Raw genomic sequence first — 22,305 nt, 5'->3', positions numbered from 1 at the left:
TCCGCCATTACGTGCTCTCTTATGCAGCGAGTTTCGCGCCCTTTTCCGTTTGCTACGCTACGCGGCTGCGCTATATGAAATAATAAAATGACAATTTCCAGACGTACGCTGCGAAAATCTCACGAGTCCTGTACGCCGGAAAGTGTGCGCTGATATGCAATTCTGTCTCGTGCAAATTGTTGAAAATTTTCATAAACATTTCTTTTGTACAAAACTTCAATTAGTGAAGTATTGCGAGAGGCCATGCATTACAATGTAAATAATTTATAACATTTTTAAATAGATTTGACAAGTTCGAAGTTTATGAGTAATTTTTATTTGGCGACGTGGTTTTTGTGCACGGCGTACGTCTCGCGGCGGATTTTACAATTTTTATGGCCCGCTCGAGATCAAGCGGCCATATTGTGCAACGATGTATCTGTATCCATTCGCCGTCCACAATGTATCACCACATTGTTTCTGCTCAGCCCTTCTCAGTTCGGGCGCGTTTTCGCATTAAACCTACGGTACTTACATTCGTAACTCGCAGCACATTTCTGCACATTTCGTATTTTATTGCCTTCGAAAGCCGCGGAGCGTTTCCATCGTCGCCGAGCGAAAGGGTTACATTTTGTTCAAGATGATATGCGACATTGGCGGTACTCTTAAGCTGTGTGTAACGAGCAGTGGGAGGTTTTGATTATCGTAAAGACAAAAGTATTTACTTATCTGTGGTTGTGGTACATTTGCATATTGCATTTGGCTTCCGAAATAAATATATTTTTTTATTCTTTTCAAAATAACAATAGCTCTTATTCGTATTATGTAAAATGAATTGTTTATTTATTTTAAAAGCACCCCGGATACAAAAAATAACAGAAGTTTCGTTTATGTTGCTTTGTGCGTCTTTGAAATGAATGGGGGGCATTCTTGTCATTTCATTTTTTCGATGTCAACGTTGTTTTTCTTTTTGCATGCCCTAAAGATGAGAAAGTGAATTCTTAAGATGAAGACGAATAAAATGTACATCCAGTGTACTTCTGCAAGGGAGTCATGGGGTGTAGGCATTTGAAGTCAGGGTATTTCGAATTTGGTACGTGCGCCTGTCGCTTTCGACGTCGTCACGGAAGGACCTAAAATGCTTGACTCCCCTCAGTCAGTAGTCTGTTCGTGACATTTTTGCGGCCACTTTTCATCCGCTTGCTCACTTTTGCTACGCAAAGGATCAAAGCTTGACTTATGAAGTTCGTTTAATTTTACATATACAATCCATAACTTTAAGTAAATTACATTCATGTCTGCAAACTTTTTAAACTAAATCAGACTGAATCATTTTTTGAGGCTTGAAAATCAATATTTTATTTCGTGGAAAAAAATATCTTGCAGTAAGAAATTGTAAAACGTAAAAAATACTTTTGCATTATTTCTGACCACTCCAACTAATTGACGTTTAAATATATCTACTCAAAATTGCACTGCTGCATCTACGAAGCGCGCGAGCCTTCATAGGGTGGATTTCTCATGAAGATTATGAAAAGTCCTCCGTCTGATGGGCGACATCTGGATACCCGCAATAAACCTTGGCAAATAGTCCTGACCGAGCCGCAGCCACTTCACTTGTTTCTGCTCGTTGGCTACGAGATGCGCTAACCGATATGCAGCCCCCGCAACCGAAGGGGAAAAGCGTTCTGGCTGCCGCATACAATGAGCCACCGATCTTCTGCATTCAGCAAAACGCAGCCGCCAACCCGCGTGTTTCACGAATGTATCTAAGTGCTTAGAGTGTCTGCAGTAATATGAATGGGACGCGAGCGCTCGCGCCATACAACCAGAATAAAATGGAATGAGGTAGTGCAAATATAAGGGTCTCGGCAGGCCACGGCATACATGTACATGTCGCATGGATTAATTTGCTCGCAACACTCGCATGTGCGCGATATTACGCGCTAAACACTTCAGAATCTAGGAAACGCTTGGCGTTCCAACTAATTTTACACTGCGTCGTTCCGCACTCTACACCATGAAGGATGCATATTTGTGTCACGGATTATTTCACATTTCTCTGTAGCGAATACGTGCTCCAACTGAAAATTGTTAATGTTGGTATTTTTTGACGACCCAATTAAAATTAAAACTAGTTCTCGTCACGCGGAAATAATCAATTATTAGGTGTATGTACCTCTTGAAAAAGTAAGGATCACTTCTACTTGCGTGGAGGGTTTTTATTTTTCGTATACCTAGATATTTTCCTAACGAGGCGGTGGTTTGCTTGTGCATCATGTTCAATGGATTGTGTGGGTTGGCGTTTTTGTGTGTTTTTCCATGTAGCACGTGATGCACTTTGCCGGAGAGCCTACTAGGTTGTGTTTGGCTTGGCAAAAACTGAAATGCACGGAAAACACTCGGAAAACTGAGCAGCACACAATGACATGGTAATTATTAACCCTCGCGACTGCATGCTCATCTACTTCGGGCTGCATTTTTTGCCCCCCTTTCCATACACGTTGTCTGGCATGTTCGGGGGGAAAGTTATCCATTCATCGTATGGCGTGCGCTCCGGTGCATTCTCCCAGTAACGATTCGCTATTAGGCAAAAAAATTCTCCGGCGGTGCTTCATCATATGGCCTCGCGCAAGTGCGTGTATTTTCTAGTGCATCTCCGTGTCTCCCCCACCGAACACGGCACGGCGTTCATCCAATTAACGTCGTTATTAATTATTGCATTTACATCTGGAATATCATCCGGCGTTATACGAGCGAGCGTAAACTAAAACTAACATACATTAGACGAGCGTGTGATGTAATTCGCAAAGACTCGTTAAATTCGAACATTTGCGAAACGAGAAAACTTTTCGGCGCGATGCGGTTGCCACGTCCGAGAAGTTATAACAGATTTAGTCGTCGTCACAAGAAACGCGGAAAATTTTCAAATATGAAAAATTATTTTTTTACGAAAATATTCGTAAATTTTATAATTGCCTGCAAGAGAGCTTTAATTTAATTACACTTATGCATAACTGAAATTAGCGTTCTTTAATAAAATGCTTCTTTTAATTACCTAATTAATTCAGAAAGCATGCGCTGTGCAAACAATAAATTCTCTTCGTTTTACGCTTTTATTCTTTGCACTGCGCATACCAAGCGCCCAAATGATTGGTAAAATATTAGTTATTCATGTTAATTCATTCTCTTGGTTTCTTTTTTAAGTCCAATATTATTGAATAATGTAAATTGAAAGCTAAAGTGGTTTATAGTAGTATCGTGCCAGGATAATAGAACCAAATTAGTTTCCACTATCAATTAAAATTGAATTTAAATGGAGAAATGCGGTTGTCATTAGATATTCCCGTTTTAATCAATTATTTATTTATCCGCAATATTTGTTTAATTAAAAGCGGAGATATTAGGAACTTGATCGGTGATAATGCGTGTAACACGGTTTCGTCATTATCTGTTGTTTGTATTATTTATTGTTTATGTCTGAATTAATAATAGACTAATGGGCAAGTCTATTGATGAATCGACGCTAATTAAATTAAGCACACACGTTTAAGTTTGCTATTAATATTAATTTAAATCTGAAATAGTTAAATATCAATAGCAAGTAAACTCAACAACGAAAAAGTGAATTTTCTGTTTGCAAAAAGGTTAAAAAATAGTCTGAATACAGTTGCTGAGTAAATATTAATTAATGCTTGTTTATTATATGTACATTCTTCTTAATTGATTGTTTGGTATTGGTGTGTTTATTTATTGTAATTGGTCGAATGCTGCATGTTATTATTTAGTGCAAATGTAATCATTCAAACAAGCAGAGCATTCGCAAACCTGACGCCTTGGGAATCGTAGTTTGTGGTGGCACGGAATATTACGTCCTTCTGGTTTGAGTCTTGGGGATGGTTGCACTTAGTCGCGAACGATTCATTCGTGCCGATTTATCTCGAATTTCATCAACTTGTTTTTTTTCCTGTCTTGCAACGCATGCTTTTTATAAACAGGCGCATTCTAAATAGCTTTTTTTCAACGCTGAGAGCTGCTTTCACGGTGCAGGATGTACTACGAGTATATAAGAGTCTTCACGCGCTGCGGATGGAAAATATCCTCGGGATATTTACACCAATTGAGATGCATATTGTTTCGTGTGTATTTTTGTGTTGTTTCTACTTTATTTTGATTCCTGTTCTTCTAAATGCTTGGGAATATTTATGCTGCTGTTTGAAAACAATCATTACAATTAAAATATTTCTTTAGATTGCATAATATTTGTATTCTTATATATTGACAAATATTATGTGGGATAAAAATTCCAGAGTGGATTACATGTTTTACTCGTGTTTATTTGTTGTTGTTGCTCATGTTCTTTCTATAGGAAATGAATTTAGCGAGTTTGGAAGATATTATTTCGTCAAAGTCGGTTGTGCAGTCTTCGATAATATTCATTTATGTTTCATACGCTCGTAACCTGTCGACGTTCGTTACGAAGCACTTAAAACAAAAAACTTTTTCTTCGATTACGCGCTTTGAGTTTCCACTTTTAGTTCACAAGAAGATGAAGAAAAGTTTTTCTCCATCGCGTTGCGACCTACCACCGCTATGCTGTTGTGTTCTGTTTATTCTTTGCAAATCCGCAATAACTTTTATGTTGTTAGAGAATATAATAACAACTTACAAGAAAGCGGGCAATAGCGAAAAAGAAGAAATTCTGAAAGGCACGTCCTCGATGCATAAAGCGCAAATATGCAATATTTCTGAATATAATGTGGATTTTACTAAAAAAGAGATCAAAAGCTTTCGACTGCATGATCTTTCAGATATTTTATTTAATCCATTGTTTTTCTATTAGAGCTTTGAAGTCGTGAACGTTGTGTCATGCTGTTCACGGCGCTGACAACAATGTCAAACCAAAGTTGTTCTTTCGAAATTTTTATTCAAGCATGAAGATTACAAAAGTTGTGTAAATTTTTAAATTAAAACCAATGGGCAAAGTTTTAAACACAAAAATAATTACCAATTTTTCATAGCGTACGCAAAGTTGCTTTCAATTCAATTTTCATCTCCATCTTGATGTCCGTCTAGGCGCATCATCGGCGCTTTTGGAATTGCGTTTTGCATTTGCCGGCGATTTGCATCGCCTGAAGGTATCACGTACAGGCCGTAATGCGGACGCATTGCAACGCTTTATCAATTACGACATTGCGATTCATAAATATTAATGATTCGGCCATCCGTTAACTTCGCATCGCCGACGCAGCCTCACCCTCCCCTCAAGATGAATGAATCGACGCGTGTTTCTCTCGCTTTTTGTGCGTCATTGCGCCATTTTTTGACGGGGTTTCGTATTTAAATTACACGTCGCTATTTTGTCTTTTCGTGAATTTCGTTTCTCAGCTCAGGTATTTTTTACCCGGCGTCGTTTTTTCTTTTTTACATATTTATCATAACTTGTCAGAATAAATGTATCAAATGAAGCGAAAAGTTTGATGTAGAATAAAGTAATTTTTGTTTGTCGAGTAAAGTGAGGTGGAAATCATATTTGTCGACTTTCGAGTGGGACGTTGGCTGAAGTGTGAAACAATTCTGTTTGCTGTGTACTTTGGCACTTTTAAAGTCAACATTGGCTTATTGTTGGGTTGCATCAACATGAAAGCAATTGAAATAACACGATACTGAAAATACGAAACAAACAAATTTTACCTCTTCGTAGCAATTGAACAAACAACCATTCACTCCGTTTCATATAACAAAGAAAGCAATAAGCATTGATTGATTTACGACTGCATTCATAATTTTATTTACATTTGATAATCTAATGAAGCAAATAAAAACCAATTTTCCAAATTTATTATTTACGATATAAATTTCGCGTGTATGAATATATTTTAAGCCAGCAATGTGTGAAGGTGCAAAGGGCCATTGTTTGTAATGAGATTATGTCACGTAAATTCCATGACACGTAAATTGAGGGACCCCAATATAAAGATTAGTCCGGCCGCACAATGAAACCAAACACTCGACGACGACGCGCGGCGCGCATTTAAGTAAGCAAATGGGAAAGCGACCGAAATTATGTTCCGTTGAATGCCTGCGGTTATGTGTATCATCGTCGAGATAATTAAATTTGAATAAAAAACGAATTGCATACCCAAAACGTACGACGCTTCGCCCTCCTACGCACCTTCAGCACCTCACACCGCCACGCTTCGGTTGTGCCATAATATATTAAGTGGATGTATGTTTTCTCGTTTGCGTCGAACCCAGGACTCGAGTAAGTGGAAAAAGCAAAATTGCCTGATCCCCAGGCCTAAAGGTCCATCCCTAAAGGTCTTATCGCATATCGCACCGACCTTAACTATAGCTAGACAGGGTGGTTATATGGGAAATTTAATATAGGTATTATGTTTGCGTAATCGTCTTAAAATTTCCGAAAATAAATGTGATTTTAGGTTTAACCAGAATGTGTATGGCGGTATTGATGTCGGTTTTGGTTTTATTGAACTGCTTGATATGTTATGACATTGTTTGTTGTCTGGTTTGGTTTAACATTGCGTTTTACTTACCACATATCACATGTCCAGAATATGTTATGCACCTTCCCAAGGGAAAAGGGTTACCTACGGTTTGAGTTTCTCTTTCGGTAGAGTGGACTTCTTGTTGTGAGGTATTAGGCAAACAGCGGCAAAATCGCAGAAGACAGAGAATAGAAAATAATCTCAAATGTTGATGTGATGCATGATATCATATCGCAAACGTGCGTTGTTGGCATTCGTTTGTGGTGGTCCGTGTGAAATTTCACATGAAGAATGCGTTGTGAGACTATCAGCGCTGATAGGGCTGGCCGGACAGCGAGAAAAGCACTCAGGGCGAAATGCAATACGATAGGCGGATAGGCGGCTGCTGATAGAAGGGGTAATAGATATAGTCGGGTAAAACGCTTTCTGTCAACGCCAATAAATGTCGTCATCGTTTATGGGACGCTCAGCTGTTTCAGCTGGGAACACGGAAAGAATAGTGGAGTTTTTCGACGCCTACGCCATCACAAATTGATTCTTTTTGTCTTAGAATGAACCCTTATTATGAGGAAATGTTATTATCTTCAATTATTAATTCAGTACTGAGCTATTTTGATCGTTGGCTTTGCGGGAAATTCTTTCGGGAGGAATAAAAGTGAACGACGAAGCTCTGGGGCGTTCAGGCGTTGGAATGTGGAATTGAACGAGTGGGATTCTTTTCTATGACCCGCATAAAATTGAAAATTGGTTGTCGTGATGATTGCATCTTTGACGATGCGTCGAGGGTCAGGTGATATTTGAGATTCAATTCGATCTGCGCTTCGCTTTCGACCTTCGGGCACTTAAATCGACACGAGCCAGCCGAGCGGCATGGAGTGGCTGCCGGGAAAACAACATATGCATCGCATTAAAAGGGGTCGGCGTCCCTTGTAGGCGGCCGTGTCATCGCAGCGGCTGGCTGCGAGCGCAGCGCGCCGATAGGAGGATATATTCCCGGAATATCGGTGTCGCAGGGCGCTGCGACACGCACCAAACCGCAACCCCATAAATTACCTACTCGTAACAGATAGCAGAACGTGTACGATAAATTCCGCGCGATTCGTATTACTTAGTCACTTGCCATGCTCTCATTGTTCTCGCCGGTCGGCTTGCTTGGCACAAGACGACGACGACGACGAAATACCGAAAAGTACATAAAACCAGCGACTTTCCGCGTTTGGGCGTGGTGAGAGTATGTACGTGTGTGAGTGTTGGCCGCAAAAACGGAAACGTTTCAATTTTAAACGCGACTCGGGCAAGATTCGCGCCCACCCGCCCGCCTCGCTGCGATGAGATTTATTCCTCACGCAAGGCTTTAATTAATTGTTATGCCAGCGTGGGTGGGGGCGGCGGCGGCGGTAACGGTACGCGATTGTGTTCTCGGCGTCTTGTTTTCCGTTCCTTCCCAGCACTCCTTGCGCGCGTCACGACGCGCCACCGGGGGGAGTTTGGAAGGTAATTTTTTACCCGAGCTTATGGCAGTAAATTCCCCTCAGGACCAGATAAGTAAGTGTCGCGGCGCGAGCGCAAAAAAGTGCATGCAACCGGATAAAGTATTTGTCGGGCGGCGATGTGTCGAAGACAGTTTATCACACGCCCTTGGCGTGTGCCGCGCGGCGCAACTATCGACGCCCGCACACAATAAACACGCACCCACACAGCAAAGACGTTGCGACGCCAACGACGGTTTGATAATGGGCGCACAAAAAGACCAGCGCGTTACGCCGCGGGCGCTAATTTTAAAGTCGGGCCTATTGTTTGCATTGCCATCTTGTGCTCACCATGCCGACCATCTTATTATCCCCGGCCACTTGTATTGTCGCGAATGGAAAAACAAAAGCGTCGCCGGAAAACACAAAGGCTCAAAACGTGTCGAGTGCATGGGGGCGCGCGATGGTGCTCATATTAAATTCCTGCACAGCTCAAAACTCTAAATGAAATACTCCTCTGCTTTCTAACGCGCCAAGGCATAAAATATAAAATATCATTTTCGAAATGCGGCACATTACATTTTACGTTTTAATGCGGAATTTGTCAACGCATGCGGTTAAATAAAACATTTTACTTTGGGGCCTGAGGTGATTACTTTGACTAACAAACGTAGGCGTGCGTCATGCAACCAGGAGCAACGCGTTAAATATTTCCAGGATAATAAGAACTAAAAACGTATATTACATGCATTACGCCGCTGAAATATCTTGGCATAAAGCACGTTTTGTGGTTGCCGCCGGATTATTATACCGCGCCGCTATGCCGCGACGTTAACTCCTGGCGCGCCTTTAAGGTTTTGTCTTAATTGCAACTACGCCGTTAATCGTAATCTTTGCCGCACTCGCTTCCCGATGCGGCGTTCCCCTCATCTCGAACACGGCGCGCGCACACAAACAATACCAGCCGGAGCGTGCTTCCAGCGTGTATATTCAAATAGAAATATCTGTAGGCTGCAAATTATCACACCTTATTACGCGCCGGGAGTAACAAAAGAGCGCCATCTCAGCGTCTACAATCGGGTGCCGCCAGCAAAGGCTTCCGTTTATGGAGCGGCAGGGCGAGTTAACTGAAAGTGGAACAAATGTTGCACGAATGGTCGCTTTGCAATAGAAGAGCTAAACCATTTGTTGGTTAAACCACACATTTTCAAGTACATTACTTTTCAACACATGCTATTATCCTCTGCTTCTATATTTAGAACATAATAAATACTTGCTTTGGATTAAATTGGTTTGAATTGATTGTCAATTCGCAATTGTTCGTCAATCTTCGCATTCGTACGTAGCGCACACCTGCGTTCTCCTTCACTTGACCTGTTTGCGTTAGACAGTCATGTCTACGTGATGCCGCCGCGTGCATTTTTCGGGTTAAGTCTTTTTGTGAATTGTGTGTGACTTGGTGGTGAGAGTTCATTAGTTTCCCTTGATGAAAGAAGTGCGCTAGGTATGTTACACATTCTTCCTCTTCTTGAGTTAAACTTAAATGCAATCGATGATCGCAGTAATTTACGTAATTCTGTTTTATCACATTCTGTTACTAATGATAAGTGTTGACCCGATGTATTTGTAAAGTATTTGTATGTATATTTCTTGATTCATAAGATTTAATATTCGTACATTGTAGGTATACAATTCGTGTACTAATTTACCGCCCCAATAAACGACCACACTATCAGGCCGGGCTATTTGTGAAGGACATAGAAAAGGAAATGGATATAACACTTAGTCGACTAAATAAGCACGCAGCCGGTAACGACGCGCACGCTATTTGCGAACCTTTGCCCGAACCATCGAATTAGGCTGATGCTCACTCATGGGCGCGTACGCTTTCATCAAATTCTATAACAATAACAATAATAATTTCGTCGGATGTGCGCGGGATATTATGGATGTAGACGCATAGTTGAATGGTTCGTGCGTAATAAACTTTAATAATCCGTGAGTGGGGCAAGCACCGGCGGCGTGATCTTTGCTAATCACGTGCCAACCCGGGTTTACCTTACTTTTCTTCCTGTTTGCTCGTTTGGGTATCATATACCTGGATCTACGGGTTATAGAATGTGCTGTTATCAAAGTTTAGTTTAAGTAATTTTTTATTATTATTTTGGTTTATAATCTTGGTAATTTGGATTATGTTGGAGGTGAATTTGAGTATTTCGCATAGTGTTTTGCTAGAATAGCTCCTTGTAACCACACATTCAAGTCTAATCGAGTTATCTAGCATGCCAAGCATTTTGACGATGTTAAATTCCGACTAGCATCTCTCGGCGTTTAATTAAACCGAAAATCCCCGCCGCGTAACACGTCAGCAAACCGAGCGAATTTCGTGTATTGATAGCTCGCTGCCGCCGCCGACGCACCCACTCACGACGCACAACTTCCCAAGTGTCGTATTGTGCGCGCCTTTCCTGCATCCGTGCCGCGACGCTCGCCCTTCTTCTTTGTGCAGGAAGACGGTTATTGCATTAATGCCTTTGGGTTTGGCTCTGGAAGCCGTGTAGCGGTGACGAAATGGAATAAGAGAAAAGTTTTGCCCGCACGCTTACCTATAACGGGCGGTGCACTTTCTGACGCTCTGGCCGCCCCTTCGCCTCGTGCGCGCAATGTTTCCATTCGGCGGGGCAACTTCGAGCAAGACTCGAGACGATGATTCCGTGCATCCGGAGAAACTCTTCTTCGGTTCGTTTCTTCACGCTTGGATAAGTTGTTTTTCAACTTCGCCGTCCGCGAAGGAAAAACGAGCAGAACGCGTGCGCGCCGCGAATGCATATTTCGGTGAAATGTTTACGACTTTCAAATAATTTGTAAATGTATTTTTCGCGTGCGAGGCCGCCGACGATGCGGGATTCAAAATTGTAAGAGTTTGACAGGGAAAAAACATTGAATTAAATTTAAAAATGTCATTGCTTTCAAGAAAGCCAAAGTAATCGAATACTTAGCAGTCTTCATATTCAAGACGAAGTCAATTTTTAAAAAGCACGCAATGGAATATAATATCACACAATTTTTGGCTTAGCGGCAACTTGAAAAGACGCAATTTTCTCCAGTTCAAGAGTTTTGCAATTTTGAGCTATTTCGATTAGTGTTCAATTTCATTTCGGACAAAAAATATATTTAAATTCTAATAAATATTCAGATTTTATGTCGTTTTTTGCGTGTTTCTTCATTTGTCTGTTTTATGATTGAGCAACCAAGAACTTAATACGTGTTTTATGAACGAGCATTTTGCTGCCTTTTGCAAAACAATTTTATCAAGCGTACCCATTGTGCGTTCTTTTTTTATGCGCAAATATTTTTGCTACTGCCACTTTATCTTTCCGTTTTGTTATCGTGCGCTACCTTTTTCACGCCCCTGCTGACTTTAACTTGGAATTTCTGCGTGAACCTGCAAACTTAACAGATGTTACATTGCGCACAGAATAATCACGCACCAGAGGCTTATTTCACTTGACACGACGCCAATGTCACATTGTTTCTTCTTCTATTTTTTTACGCAATGTTACAACCCTCTTTCGCCGTTGATAATACAATGTTTACGACGAAAGGCGGAACATGTAAATGCATAGGCCTTTGGAAAGAAATGCCGCGACGTATCGAGAGCGAATCACAATAAAATATAAGTTTATCTGTAAGACATATACTAGCAACGGGACGACAAACGTGGCGAGAAAAAACGAAGCGACGAACAGCGAAGAAAACGCTTTTACGGCCTCGTAAAAACGCACAGTTTGTTGCTCGATAAATCGGTGAGATAAGCGGCGGCGCGCCACCCCTGTAACGCGCGCGCTCTTGGAGATATTATACGCGACGACTAACGGGGCCGAATGCACCTGAAAATCGCTAAGAAACCCCCCTGATGTCCCGGCGTTGGGAGGCGGCATGTCGGGGCAAACGCGTCGAGACAAGAATCGCGCTACAACGCTGCAAAAAAACAAAATTTAATTAAAATCTTCCTCTTCTCTAAAACCTTCGTGCCGTGAAAATAGCAAAGCCTAACGTTTTTTCTGTCCGCTCCTTTTTTTGCTGCTTGTAAAAACGAGGAGTTTGGACAGTTAATTTTCACATTTTTTTGATCCGGGGTCTTTACAAATCTTGACCCACATGCCAGGCGATGTACAAGCATGTTTAATTTTGAACAAGACCCCGGGGTTACATATACACTTTTAATGTTTTTATATCGTTTAAAAATCGCTTCGTGTTCTCCGACACACTCAATCTGAGGCCGTAGGTTCAGGGTTTTGCTTTGGTTTAACCGAAGGTAAAAATGGTTTCATGTAAAACCTTCGTTTTATGCACTCGCTTCATTGTGGCGTCGTTTGTTGTGGTTTTTATATGTTTCCGCAATATAAGAGTCTTGCGAACAATTTCCGCAGCTTTGTGCGGGCTCTCCTCGGAGCCCATGGTCATTTACATAAACTGCGGACGATACGAGAGCGCGTTTTGTATTACATCAGTAATATTTTGAATCGATATTAAAAGTGTACCAATAATATGAAACGTGTAGTTATTTTCAGATTATATAGAATATTTTAATTTTTTCATTTTAAATTAATTCCTTGTTGCCTTTAAATATTTACTTTGTTTTGTTGTTTTCAAGTTTCTAATAAGAAAGAATTAATTTGAAAGTAATGGGTCCGAATGCATTTCTTTACGCTGTGCTGTCGCTGATATTCTTCGTGGCGCGCCTGTCCGGAGGCATCCACGTCGTCGCTTGTTAGTTGTTCCAATTAAAACTTTTTCTGCGGCCATGGATTCGATGCCGTTGATGTTGATGATGATTGCGCCTTAGGTGAAATACGCCCGTGTATACAAAGTCCCGGAAATTTTTACCCCCCAGCGGTGCGTTGACGTGTAGTTTATCCCCCTGCGCGCGCTTGCGTTTCGAACAGGTGAAGTGAAAGTTGGTGCGGAATTGCAGGAAGCGAAGCGCAAGTTGTTCCGCAATTTTCTTGGACGAGACGTGATCGGCGACACCTTTTAATTAAACGTGGGCATATTGCAGAAGTTTTTTTTCATTCCAACTGCAACTTTAGAATTAATTTATTGCTTATGGGAATATATGTGCTAATGATTATTAATTGTTTGTTGCAGTTATCCCAGAGTCTGTTCGAATTCTCAACTCGAAGGGTGAATCAATGGGGAATGCATCAATGTTGGGTCCTTACGATGAAGGCACCTTTATCGAGCTGACATGTCAGGCACACTCTGGACGACCAACACCGAAAGTATCCTGGTACAATGGGACTACAAATCTTAAAGGTAAGATGTTATATTTTGTCTCACATTATCACTCTTCAAAGGACAGCTTTATTTTTTGCTGTTTCGCTCGACTAACCAACGTCAATTACTCTCTTTGAGACGTGTCGTCCCATCGCTTAGCACCGCCTTTCTCTTTCTTGGTCTTACGATCAGGATAATATATTTCGGGTAGGGCATCCTCGGCGGATGGAGGATGGATAGTAATGTTATCTTCATTCTAATACTATTCCTGTAAATTATATGTGTTTCGGGCGTTCGGATTAGGGGCGGGCGCGAAGCGAATGTTTTCGCTGGCGTTTCGCCGCCACTGTAAGTTACAATAAACGAAATGCGGAATTCATGTGCGTCGTGCGGACGTGATTCACTTGCATAATGACTTTCTTATTCATTCGGTACACTCGTTGCCGGCGCATTAAGGTCCTATCTCCTGCGCCGTATAGATTATCGATGGCGTTCTTCGGGGCCAACTTCAAAGCGATTTTACGCTCGCTCACGTAAGAGATAGCACCGTTTTTTCTTCTCTCCACGGAGATTGCCTACGTAATACGAAAATAATTTGTTTTTGTTCGTTTTCGCACAGAATCCTCTTTTTCTGGTTATTTTACTAAGCCTAGAACTTTTAAAAACTATTTAGAGCCTTTTTATAATTTTTATCTAAAACAATAGTACATTATAATTATTATTATTATGCGAGGCGGTATTTTTAATATTCAAAAGACTTTTTGCATTTTTCCTTTACATTTGGGTCATGCTGGTTTAATTAGTTTGCCCATTGCCGGCGGACAGACGAGCGTTTGCAGCTTTGAAGCTACAGGCTGGCGGGGCTTCCGCATTGTGGGTGAAAACTGCAAAAAAGTTTCACTCTTTTGGATGTGCGCGCACGGAGTCAGAACTAATTACAAAATTAATATAAGACTCGGCGCGCTCGTTTCCTTGCCCTCTTTGCGTCTCCATCTCTACGCTAGCGACGCGGACACGGTGCAAACCGTTAGCAGATTGCGGAGGTGTCGGTTACGCTCCTTGTTCTTTTCGCGCGTTTCAGGCGCCCGGAAGCGGACCATTCTGAGTGCCACGACGACCTCGCCATGTGCATGAACGAGTGAGTGCGTGTCGATGTGTGTGTTGGTGCGAATGTCCAAAGTCGTCGACGCTTTAATGAACGTAAATTTGACACGTCCCTTGTTTTAATCAAGAGTGAAAAATGGTCCAGGTTATCCCGGATTAAGGAGATTGAGTTACCCTCTTATGGAGTGCTAGACTAGCCGGCAGCGCCGACGGCGACGGGGCCGCTCTTCATGCGCGGTTTCACATAATGCCGTTGTCGGAACGAACCATCGGCTCGCTTTCCCAGCCCGGGAAAACGCGTTCGCGCTCGCTCGCCTAAAGAGTTATGACTTGATTAAAATTTTATATGAATGTTTGCGCGCATAAATTTTTCATGCAGAACTTGTCATCAGACCGTCTCTAATTCCATATCGTGCAATGCCAACGCGCCGCGCTGCAATGAATGTTATCATTGGGAAATTTCTGGTTTCGATCTGGTCGTATGCAAATTAGAAAAGTTTACCGCCGATAAAAACACACTTCGCAATCGTCACTTCAAACATTGTGACATTAACAAACAAGCTTCCGCATAAAATTTTACTTTGCTCCAGCCAATGAGTAAACAAAAACATCGTTGCGGATATTTAATTATCAATGTTGGGGCTTTTTACTGGAGTTTTCGACAATTTAATTTGCTATCGGTAAACACACATTTCTTCCGCGTGGACTTTTTCTCGCGTGGCAAAGTTTGCACCACACCATCGTAGAAACTTGATATTCATCCAAGACTTTTCCAAATGCCGCCGCATTACCCGAAATCATTTTGGAAAACACCGCATCAGCTTTTCCTGCATCTCATTGTTACGTTCCGCTCACGCTCTTGCGTCGAGTGGGGCGTTCGACTGCTTCAATAATACGAAAATTTTAATCGAAAATCAATCATTCGCCTCTCGCCCGCCGCATATATTCAAATCCGCTTTTTCATTGACGTAGATATATTTTCCGAAGCGCAGCACGGCCACAATGTCTTCGTTTGCTTATTCACGACGTACAGCGCCCGCGAAACATGAGAATGCGTAATTTTCGCATTTCATGACTTTTCGGATTTCCAACTTTCCGATCGTCCCTCGCGCAAAGGTGATGTGGTATTTCGGTAGAGTTTATGGCGCAAAGGGGAATGTGTGAAATTGCATTTTAATAAGGCGCCGTAAAAGGGCGTTCGACGTTGCGGGCGGACTTCGTGGAGTGCATTTCGTTAGCTTTTCCTAGTTTGACGACCACGCGCGCCGCACGTTGCAAGAGCCTCCCGGAGTTGTGAGTGATTGCGGCGAGTTCGCTCCACTTGTGAACGAGTTTCGAGTACAGCGCGCGCTTCAAATCAGAATTAGAGTCGGCATAAACTGGGTTTTGTGCGATACTCTCGTGCGGAACAACGCAGACGAAGGAGAGCCGAGCGCGTTCTTGTGGCGCGGCGCGACTGTACGAAAGGGTTTGCTTTTCTATTTTCCTCTTTGCGCACATATATATATATATATATATATATATATATATATATACATGCATACATACACACACTGCCGGCGTTCATCAGTGTGTATATGCGAAGGCTTCCCGACGACTTCATCCCACTCGAGGCCGAACTGTTTAAGTGTATAAGCGGGCCGAATGAGATCTGTAGGCGTTGCTTCGGCCATAAATTCACTAAATACGTGCAAGATTAAACCACAAATCGCTGTTGTCTTACGGCTAATTCATTTATATCGATCTGTCGGAAGCCGGAAGGGCAGTTTCAGTTTGCACTCGCCTTTTCGTTGCGGTCTGGGGCCTGGATGTTGGTTGGAGCGCTGCGGGTTAGCCCGACGCCTTTGCAAATCACATATACACTCGTATATATAGTCCGTTCCATTAGAGTTTGCCAATAATTTCCATGGCGCTTCAATTACTCTTAAATTTATAAATTTATATATTTATAATATTATATTGAAGGAACCTCAAATTACGAAAATTAAGAGTATGATTTAAATCAAATTCTACTTGAATTGACTATATCTTTAGACGGTTTGGCGTGTGGCGTTACCTTTAAGAGCCCTACTGCGAGCCCTTATGCCCCACATTGACGCGGGTCGGGGTCGTCGACGAAGGCAATGTGGCAATCTCGTAGATTGTGGCTGTTTCGGTTCAAACACTAATTAAATGAATGCAGAAACACCCTTCAACGCGCACTGGAGCGAGAAGAGCGGACGAAAGGTGCTCCCATGGTGGCGCGACTCAAATATGGATGCTTCAGCATCGCTTTCGAGTGTTATTTATGTGGCAAGACGACCTACTGGTTGCATTTAATTATTAACAATATATGTGTTAGTAAAGCTGCATGCATCGCATTGGTGTGCAAGCGAGTGTGATTTTCAGTTCAAATTCCCCAGCAAGCAAATATTCTTGAACAAAGAACATTTTCTTCCTTTAGATATTTACATATCCTTACCTTGGTCTAGATGAGTGATCATGCATTTTAAAGTATCATATCATCATAATTTAATTATATTACGATATTATATAATAGTATCTGATTAAAACGATTTACGAGCATGAAAAGCGATGAAATTTTTAAATGAATTTTATGAATGTGTGATATGATGTGGGAATATTCTGCATCCGGTCGTTTCCTTGTGGCTTATGACTCCGCATCTTGACTTGTCACCGTCGTCGACGACATCTCCGGCTCACTATTTGCGTTTACGTTTCAACTCGTAATTTGCACCCCTCTTCCGTGTGTGTACTTAGGAACTGCCATGCGAGTGCACAGCCGGAGACATCTTCTCCTTCGCCCCACTCGCTCGTATTTGAATTTTATTTACCCGCTCGTTTACGATGAAACGATCATTTGCAGCAAGAAAATAAACACTGCTTTTGACTCTATTCCAACGACAGTCGAGTCTACGCGACGGCGTGCTCGTTTGGTCTTGCACTCGATTTTCCTCAGTTTGCTTAGTTTTTTTTTTATTCTTTGACTCCTGCACATGTTCGCTCGAGCGCATCGCAGTTTTATATCCTCGTCGCACGGCTGCCAGCTTCCGTGGTAGTTTTGCATAGAGTTGACTTTTGGCTTCGTCCTATAGCATAAGAAGTTGGGAGCGTCTTTGGTAACTAGCTCTCGGTGTACGTACCTTACGTAACCTTGTTTGTTATTTGTTATTTGTACAGTGAGCGCACGTTGCGTGTATACATTCACTTTGGCGTAGAGTTGGCGAGCCTGAGAGCTTATCTTGAAGCGAGGGTAAACTTAAAACCCGAGTATGAAAAGAGATAGGCTCGTTGTAAATATAATTCCTTTATTGCAGAAGGCACTTATGTAATTTAAAATAGCATCTCGTCATTCGTGTTTCATTCTGCCGTGCCTGTGTGGGCTGGGGGGATGCGCCTTTGGACTTTTCGTCGGCGTCGCGACGCGCCGGTCGAACGCTGTAAACGTTTATGAGGCGTGGAAAAGCACAGTAATATGCCCTCCGAATAGCCCCGAAACTATAACTTTTTCCGAATAATTCCGTTTCCTTTTTATTATTACGTTTTTTTCCCGTGCCGGGCTCTCGTTTCTTGCTAACTATTTTTTGCTTTCTGCCATTCGACGCGCTTTAACTTTTCGTCTCCGCTGTTTTTTTTCCTCGTGGCTCTTCGCTTTTTATTTTCTCCCTTTTGCTTTAAAACTTGAAATAGCATGCGCCTGATGTCGAGCTCGTCTCGACTTCAAAAACGGATTATTGAAAGCAGACGGTCGTCGTGATAATAAAGTGAACCAGATCTATTTGTCATTTGGAAAAATTGTATTTGACAAACGAAATCTCGACGCGTGCTGGTTCTTTGTCGGCAGATAATTGGCTGGGAAATTAAAGTATAGTACGGCGTAAATGGCACGTTTGATGACTTCAGCGAAAAGGCTCCGTCATTTGTCCGGTCACAATAGTCGATGAAACACAGTTACACGGCGTGTCCGTGATTCGCCACGTTCGAATGGACGAGTGCGGATTAGCGCCGGGTTGATTAAGTCGCGTGCATTTGTAGAACGTATTCGTCGGTTTGGGGCACACAATGCGAAAAACAGTTTCGGTGGCAAGCATTCCGCACCACTCCACTTGAATTATCCTACTTATTAGCCATTTCCGGCCGATTGGACGAATAAAATGTACGTCTTTTAAGGCCTCCTCGACTTTACGATAGACCATTTTCCAGGGTCTTGCCGCTCATCTTACATTGCTTCACTAAGCAAAAAACCGTTTTCCACCTTTGCCCTTTTTTGCATCCAACTTGCACACGATAAGAGATAATCTTGTAAAGTGTGCCTGAAATTATCAAGTTAAAATATTATTCGCAACGGTAAGAAAATGCGCCGCAGCAAACGGTTCCGAGGCGCAAAAAATGCGCCGTGCGAATTGAAAAATTCATTTAGAAGTTTAGAACGCTAATTAGATCTGCCGGCCTGAAATCCTTTTAGAGCTCGCCGCGCGTCATTACGCGCCGTCCCCAAATGGATATTTTCTTTCTCCCAGAATTCATGTTAATTTTTCTCCGGAGAGATTTTTTGTTTTGTGTTCTACATACGGGCTCTGGGGAGCGCGAACGCAATGACACCTTTTTGTTGCTTTGTCCTCGGCGCTCGCGCGTCTCGGAGTATTAAATATGCTCGTGGCCGGAAACGGAAATACAAACTTAATTTAGAAAAGTTTATTATTCAATTAACTTTTGCAATTTAGGCAGGCGCTCTGGCTCGTTTGAAGGACGAGTGGGGCAAATTTGCAATTTTAATTTCAGCTAATTTCGTTCTAATTCCTCGTAAGTTTCTTGTTTGCAACATTCACACGTCCATTTATTATTTATATTTACACACCGTATGCACACAGGCGTGCGCTAAATGCAGGTCGCAGCAAATTCGCGTCGATTTATCAATGTCAACTCAGACGCCAGGAATGCTTAACGCGAGAACACTTTCATAAATGTCCTGTTTAATAAAGCGTGTGCATATTAAATTGCCGTGCGATATGCGCTCGGCAGGCGGGCGCTCGCGCTTCAATCGCTCTCGGGGTCCTTGACAATGCCCGGCGCCTCCACCAAACGTTACTCGCAGTACGAGAGCAAGCCATCAGCGTCGGTTTGCATGAAATTCTTTAAATTCCGTCGCACGTTTGCTTCGTTCGTTCAATTGCGTACGGCATCCTCGTCGACATCGACATTTCTTACGCTCTGGCGTAACTAGTCGGAGACGCAAAATGCGCGCTGTCATTTCGTGCGCTGCAAATAATATTCAAATATTATTCATCAGTAAATACAATCGAACCGAATGGAAGAAGGCGCGAAGGCGCAGTTTCGCACGGTTTGGTAATTCGTGAGTGGAAAAGTTTTGCGCATATTCAGACAGTGAAAAATGCCCTCCCTTCTACTTCATGGCTTCTTGTACTTTTTCTAAAGTATATGGCCTGTGAGCGCACGTCCATGGAGTTTGAGTTTCGACGTTTTGAGCAATGAGGTTTTAAAAATATTAATTTTGTTCTTCGAGCATCGCAGCAAGATATAAAATGTTATTTCAGAAATTCAATTGACTGCAATAAGCTCTAAAGTGCTCTGAAAGTGCAGTAAGGTTGGTTTGAATTTGAACTTGCATAGCAGTTTACAATATCTTTTGGTGCAATAAATCATTTACGTTGATTAATAAACGGTAAATTTGATATAACAGCATAAATTTTCAGCTGAGCTTAAAGTGGTTCGAATGACAAGTAAATGATTATAATTTTATACCGGAAAATATTTATGTGTATTTGTTTATCTTTTGAGGAAAGAAGAATTTATTAATGCAATTTATATCTTTCGGGAGGAAAATTTGCTCAATAAATATCCGGTAGTTCTTGGCATTTGACCATGTTTGGTTCGCATGTGTCCACGTCCAACGGTTCGATGGCATTGTTTAAATTTAACGGTGAATTCTAAGCACGTACGGAAGCCTTATTTTTTCATCCGCCTTCGATTTAGCAATCTATTCCGTTTTTATCGCACAATTTGAGTGTCCAATATCGTGCGCTCTTTCTTCCGGGCTGCGCAGAAACGCAGAAAGCCGCGTGAAGAGGACGAGCGACCGGCACCCCCCGATGTATTCATCCTCCCTTTTATCGTGGTTTTTATTGGCACCGTTTCTTATCGGCGGCGCACTCCTTGATTACATCGCCTCTTGTACCGGGTATAGATCGAGAATATAGATTGCACCGTGTTCGTATTCTATTTTACACTCGAATCGAAGTGCGAAGAAGACGCCGAATTGTGCCACACTGCACCTCCGTCGCGCGCAATTTTTTTGCCTTCTTTCAACCCTCACCGCACCGCTCCCGAAGGCTCTGCCTCTTTGGCACGCTTTTACATATTAAAGCACGTTTTGTTGGTGCCGCGCGTCTTCGCTCTTCGAAAAGTCTGCGGAATTTTTGTGCAGTGCTCAATGCGTTACCAACTGGGGGTGGCTTCTTTTCATGCGTTTCGTTTTGTGATTATCATACGAAGGACACTCGCGTCGGAATCATTACAAACAAGCGCGCAAACGCGTCCCGCATGCAGAATTTATTTTTTATTTTTATTCATCGAGAGTTGCAGTGCACTGGCGGAGGAGAGAAGATGAATGAATACGGAGAGTAATGATTTCTTTAATATTCGAACTATTTCATGCCCTCACCCGCACAGTCATCACAAAGGTTGCGCCAGTTAAATGCGCGCCCCGACGAATCGCTACATCAAGACGTTTGTTCATTCTTTTAATGCGACGAACGGGAACATTGAAAAGGAATCGGCACAAAAGGCACGAATATTTCACTCCCTTGTTGTTAGCCGCCGATGGTGGTGGCGGAAAAGAAATTCTTTACCTTTGCGGTTCGCGCACTCATCGATCCCGGTGGCGTCAGAATGCTGCGAGGTGACGATAAATTGGTTTCTGCGCGTTGCGTACGCTCGCACTAAAAATAATAAAAAGGACTGCAATTACAGTCCCTTTTTCGCTATTTTTTCTTCGTCATAATCATAACATCGCGTCACCATCAGCAAAACTACAAAAAGCAAAGGCCGACGCCGCCGACTTGAAAAGAATACCGACGATGCCGGCTCTTTTTTTGCTTTGCTCCTCTTTGGTAGTAATGAAAGTGGGCCCTAGGCTACCAGCCGAAACTAATCAAATCTGTTTTTGCTCCTTTCGATCCTCACCCGAACGCCGTTATATTGTTCGCTACTTTGCCGGGACACTTTTTGCGGGTGGCACGTTCTGAATCTTATAAGGGAACGTCCTGTTATCGTTGTTGTAACTTATACAAAAAAATCTAAAAAGATTTTTTCACATCTTCATAAATAGATTTTCATTAACATCGACACGCAAAAGTTAAAGTTATCAATCCACCTTTTAATGAGTGTTCAACGACACTACATTTTATTACTCTCAAAGGTTTAACTCGCTCAACACATTCGTAATGCATCGTTACGTAATTTTAATCAAACAACATTCATTTATAATTATTTTAATATCACCACGTGCACTGCTTTGATGTTTTTCAACCGCGACAACTTCAACACGTTTCTCTTAGTTTTCACTTAGTTAACATCCTAGTTTAGTGATTATTTTGCTATAATAAAGCATTAAACGAGTGGTCGAAAAGAAAAACAACCCTTAAGGAGACAAAAACGTGCTCGTATTGTGTTTGCGTTAATTAATTACGCTATCTAATGAAGTTGTTATTCAGCGATCAATGTGGACAAAAAAACGATCTTGGGATGGACGCATTGTAAAGACTAATGATGTCTTGTATCCTTGCAATCTCCCTCTGACCACTTCAACCTGCTCAAGAGTCAGAATTGCACGCTCTTCTCGTTTCCAGAGCAGGAGAAAAACTTAATGCATCTTTCTTCGCCAATTCCTTGCTATGCACTAATGAGGTCATTCTGTTTCCAACAGTGTTTGTATTACATTACAA

At 42.1% G+C, this 22,305-nt stretch overlaps 1 protein-coding gene across 11 annotated transcripts in view; it reads left to right on the top strand.

Annotated features, from left to right (window-relative positions):
* The window catches only part of nrm (neuromusculin), a 158,208-nt gene that overhangs the window by 118,107 nt on the left and 17,796 nt on the right, over nt 1–22,305 (top strand). For 10 of the 11 annotated variants that reach the window (XM_065304491.1, XM_065304482.1, XM_065304492.1 and 7 more), the window contains exon 4: nt 13,109–13,276. In XM_065304491.1, coding sequence (XP_065160563.1) covers nt 13,109–13,276 — 168 coding nt within the window. Of the gene's footprint in view, nt 1–9,333; nt 9,462–13,108; nt 13,277–22,305 lie in introns of those variants that run through there. The other variant, XM_065304489.1, reaches the window with a different exon arrangement.

This window comes from Atheta coriaria, unplaced genomic scaffold, assembly GCF_025399875.1.
Source record: "Atheta coriaria isolate IRGN ID8LTWV9N9 unplaced genomic scaffold, Caltech_Dcor_3.1 hic_scaffold_6_pilon, whole genome shotgun sequence".
Lineage (NCBI taxonomy): Eukaryota > Metazoa > Arthropoda > Insecta > Coleoptera > Staphylinidae > Dalotia > Dalotia coriaria.
Note: the sequence above shows the minus strand (reverse complement) of the source record. Positions and strands in the feature narration are given on the sequence as shown.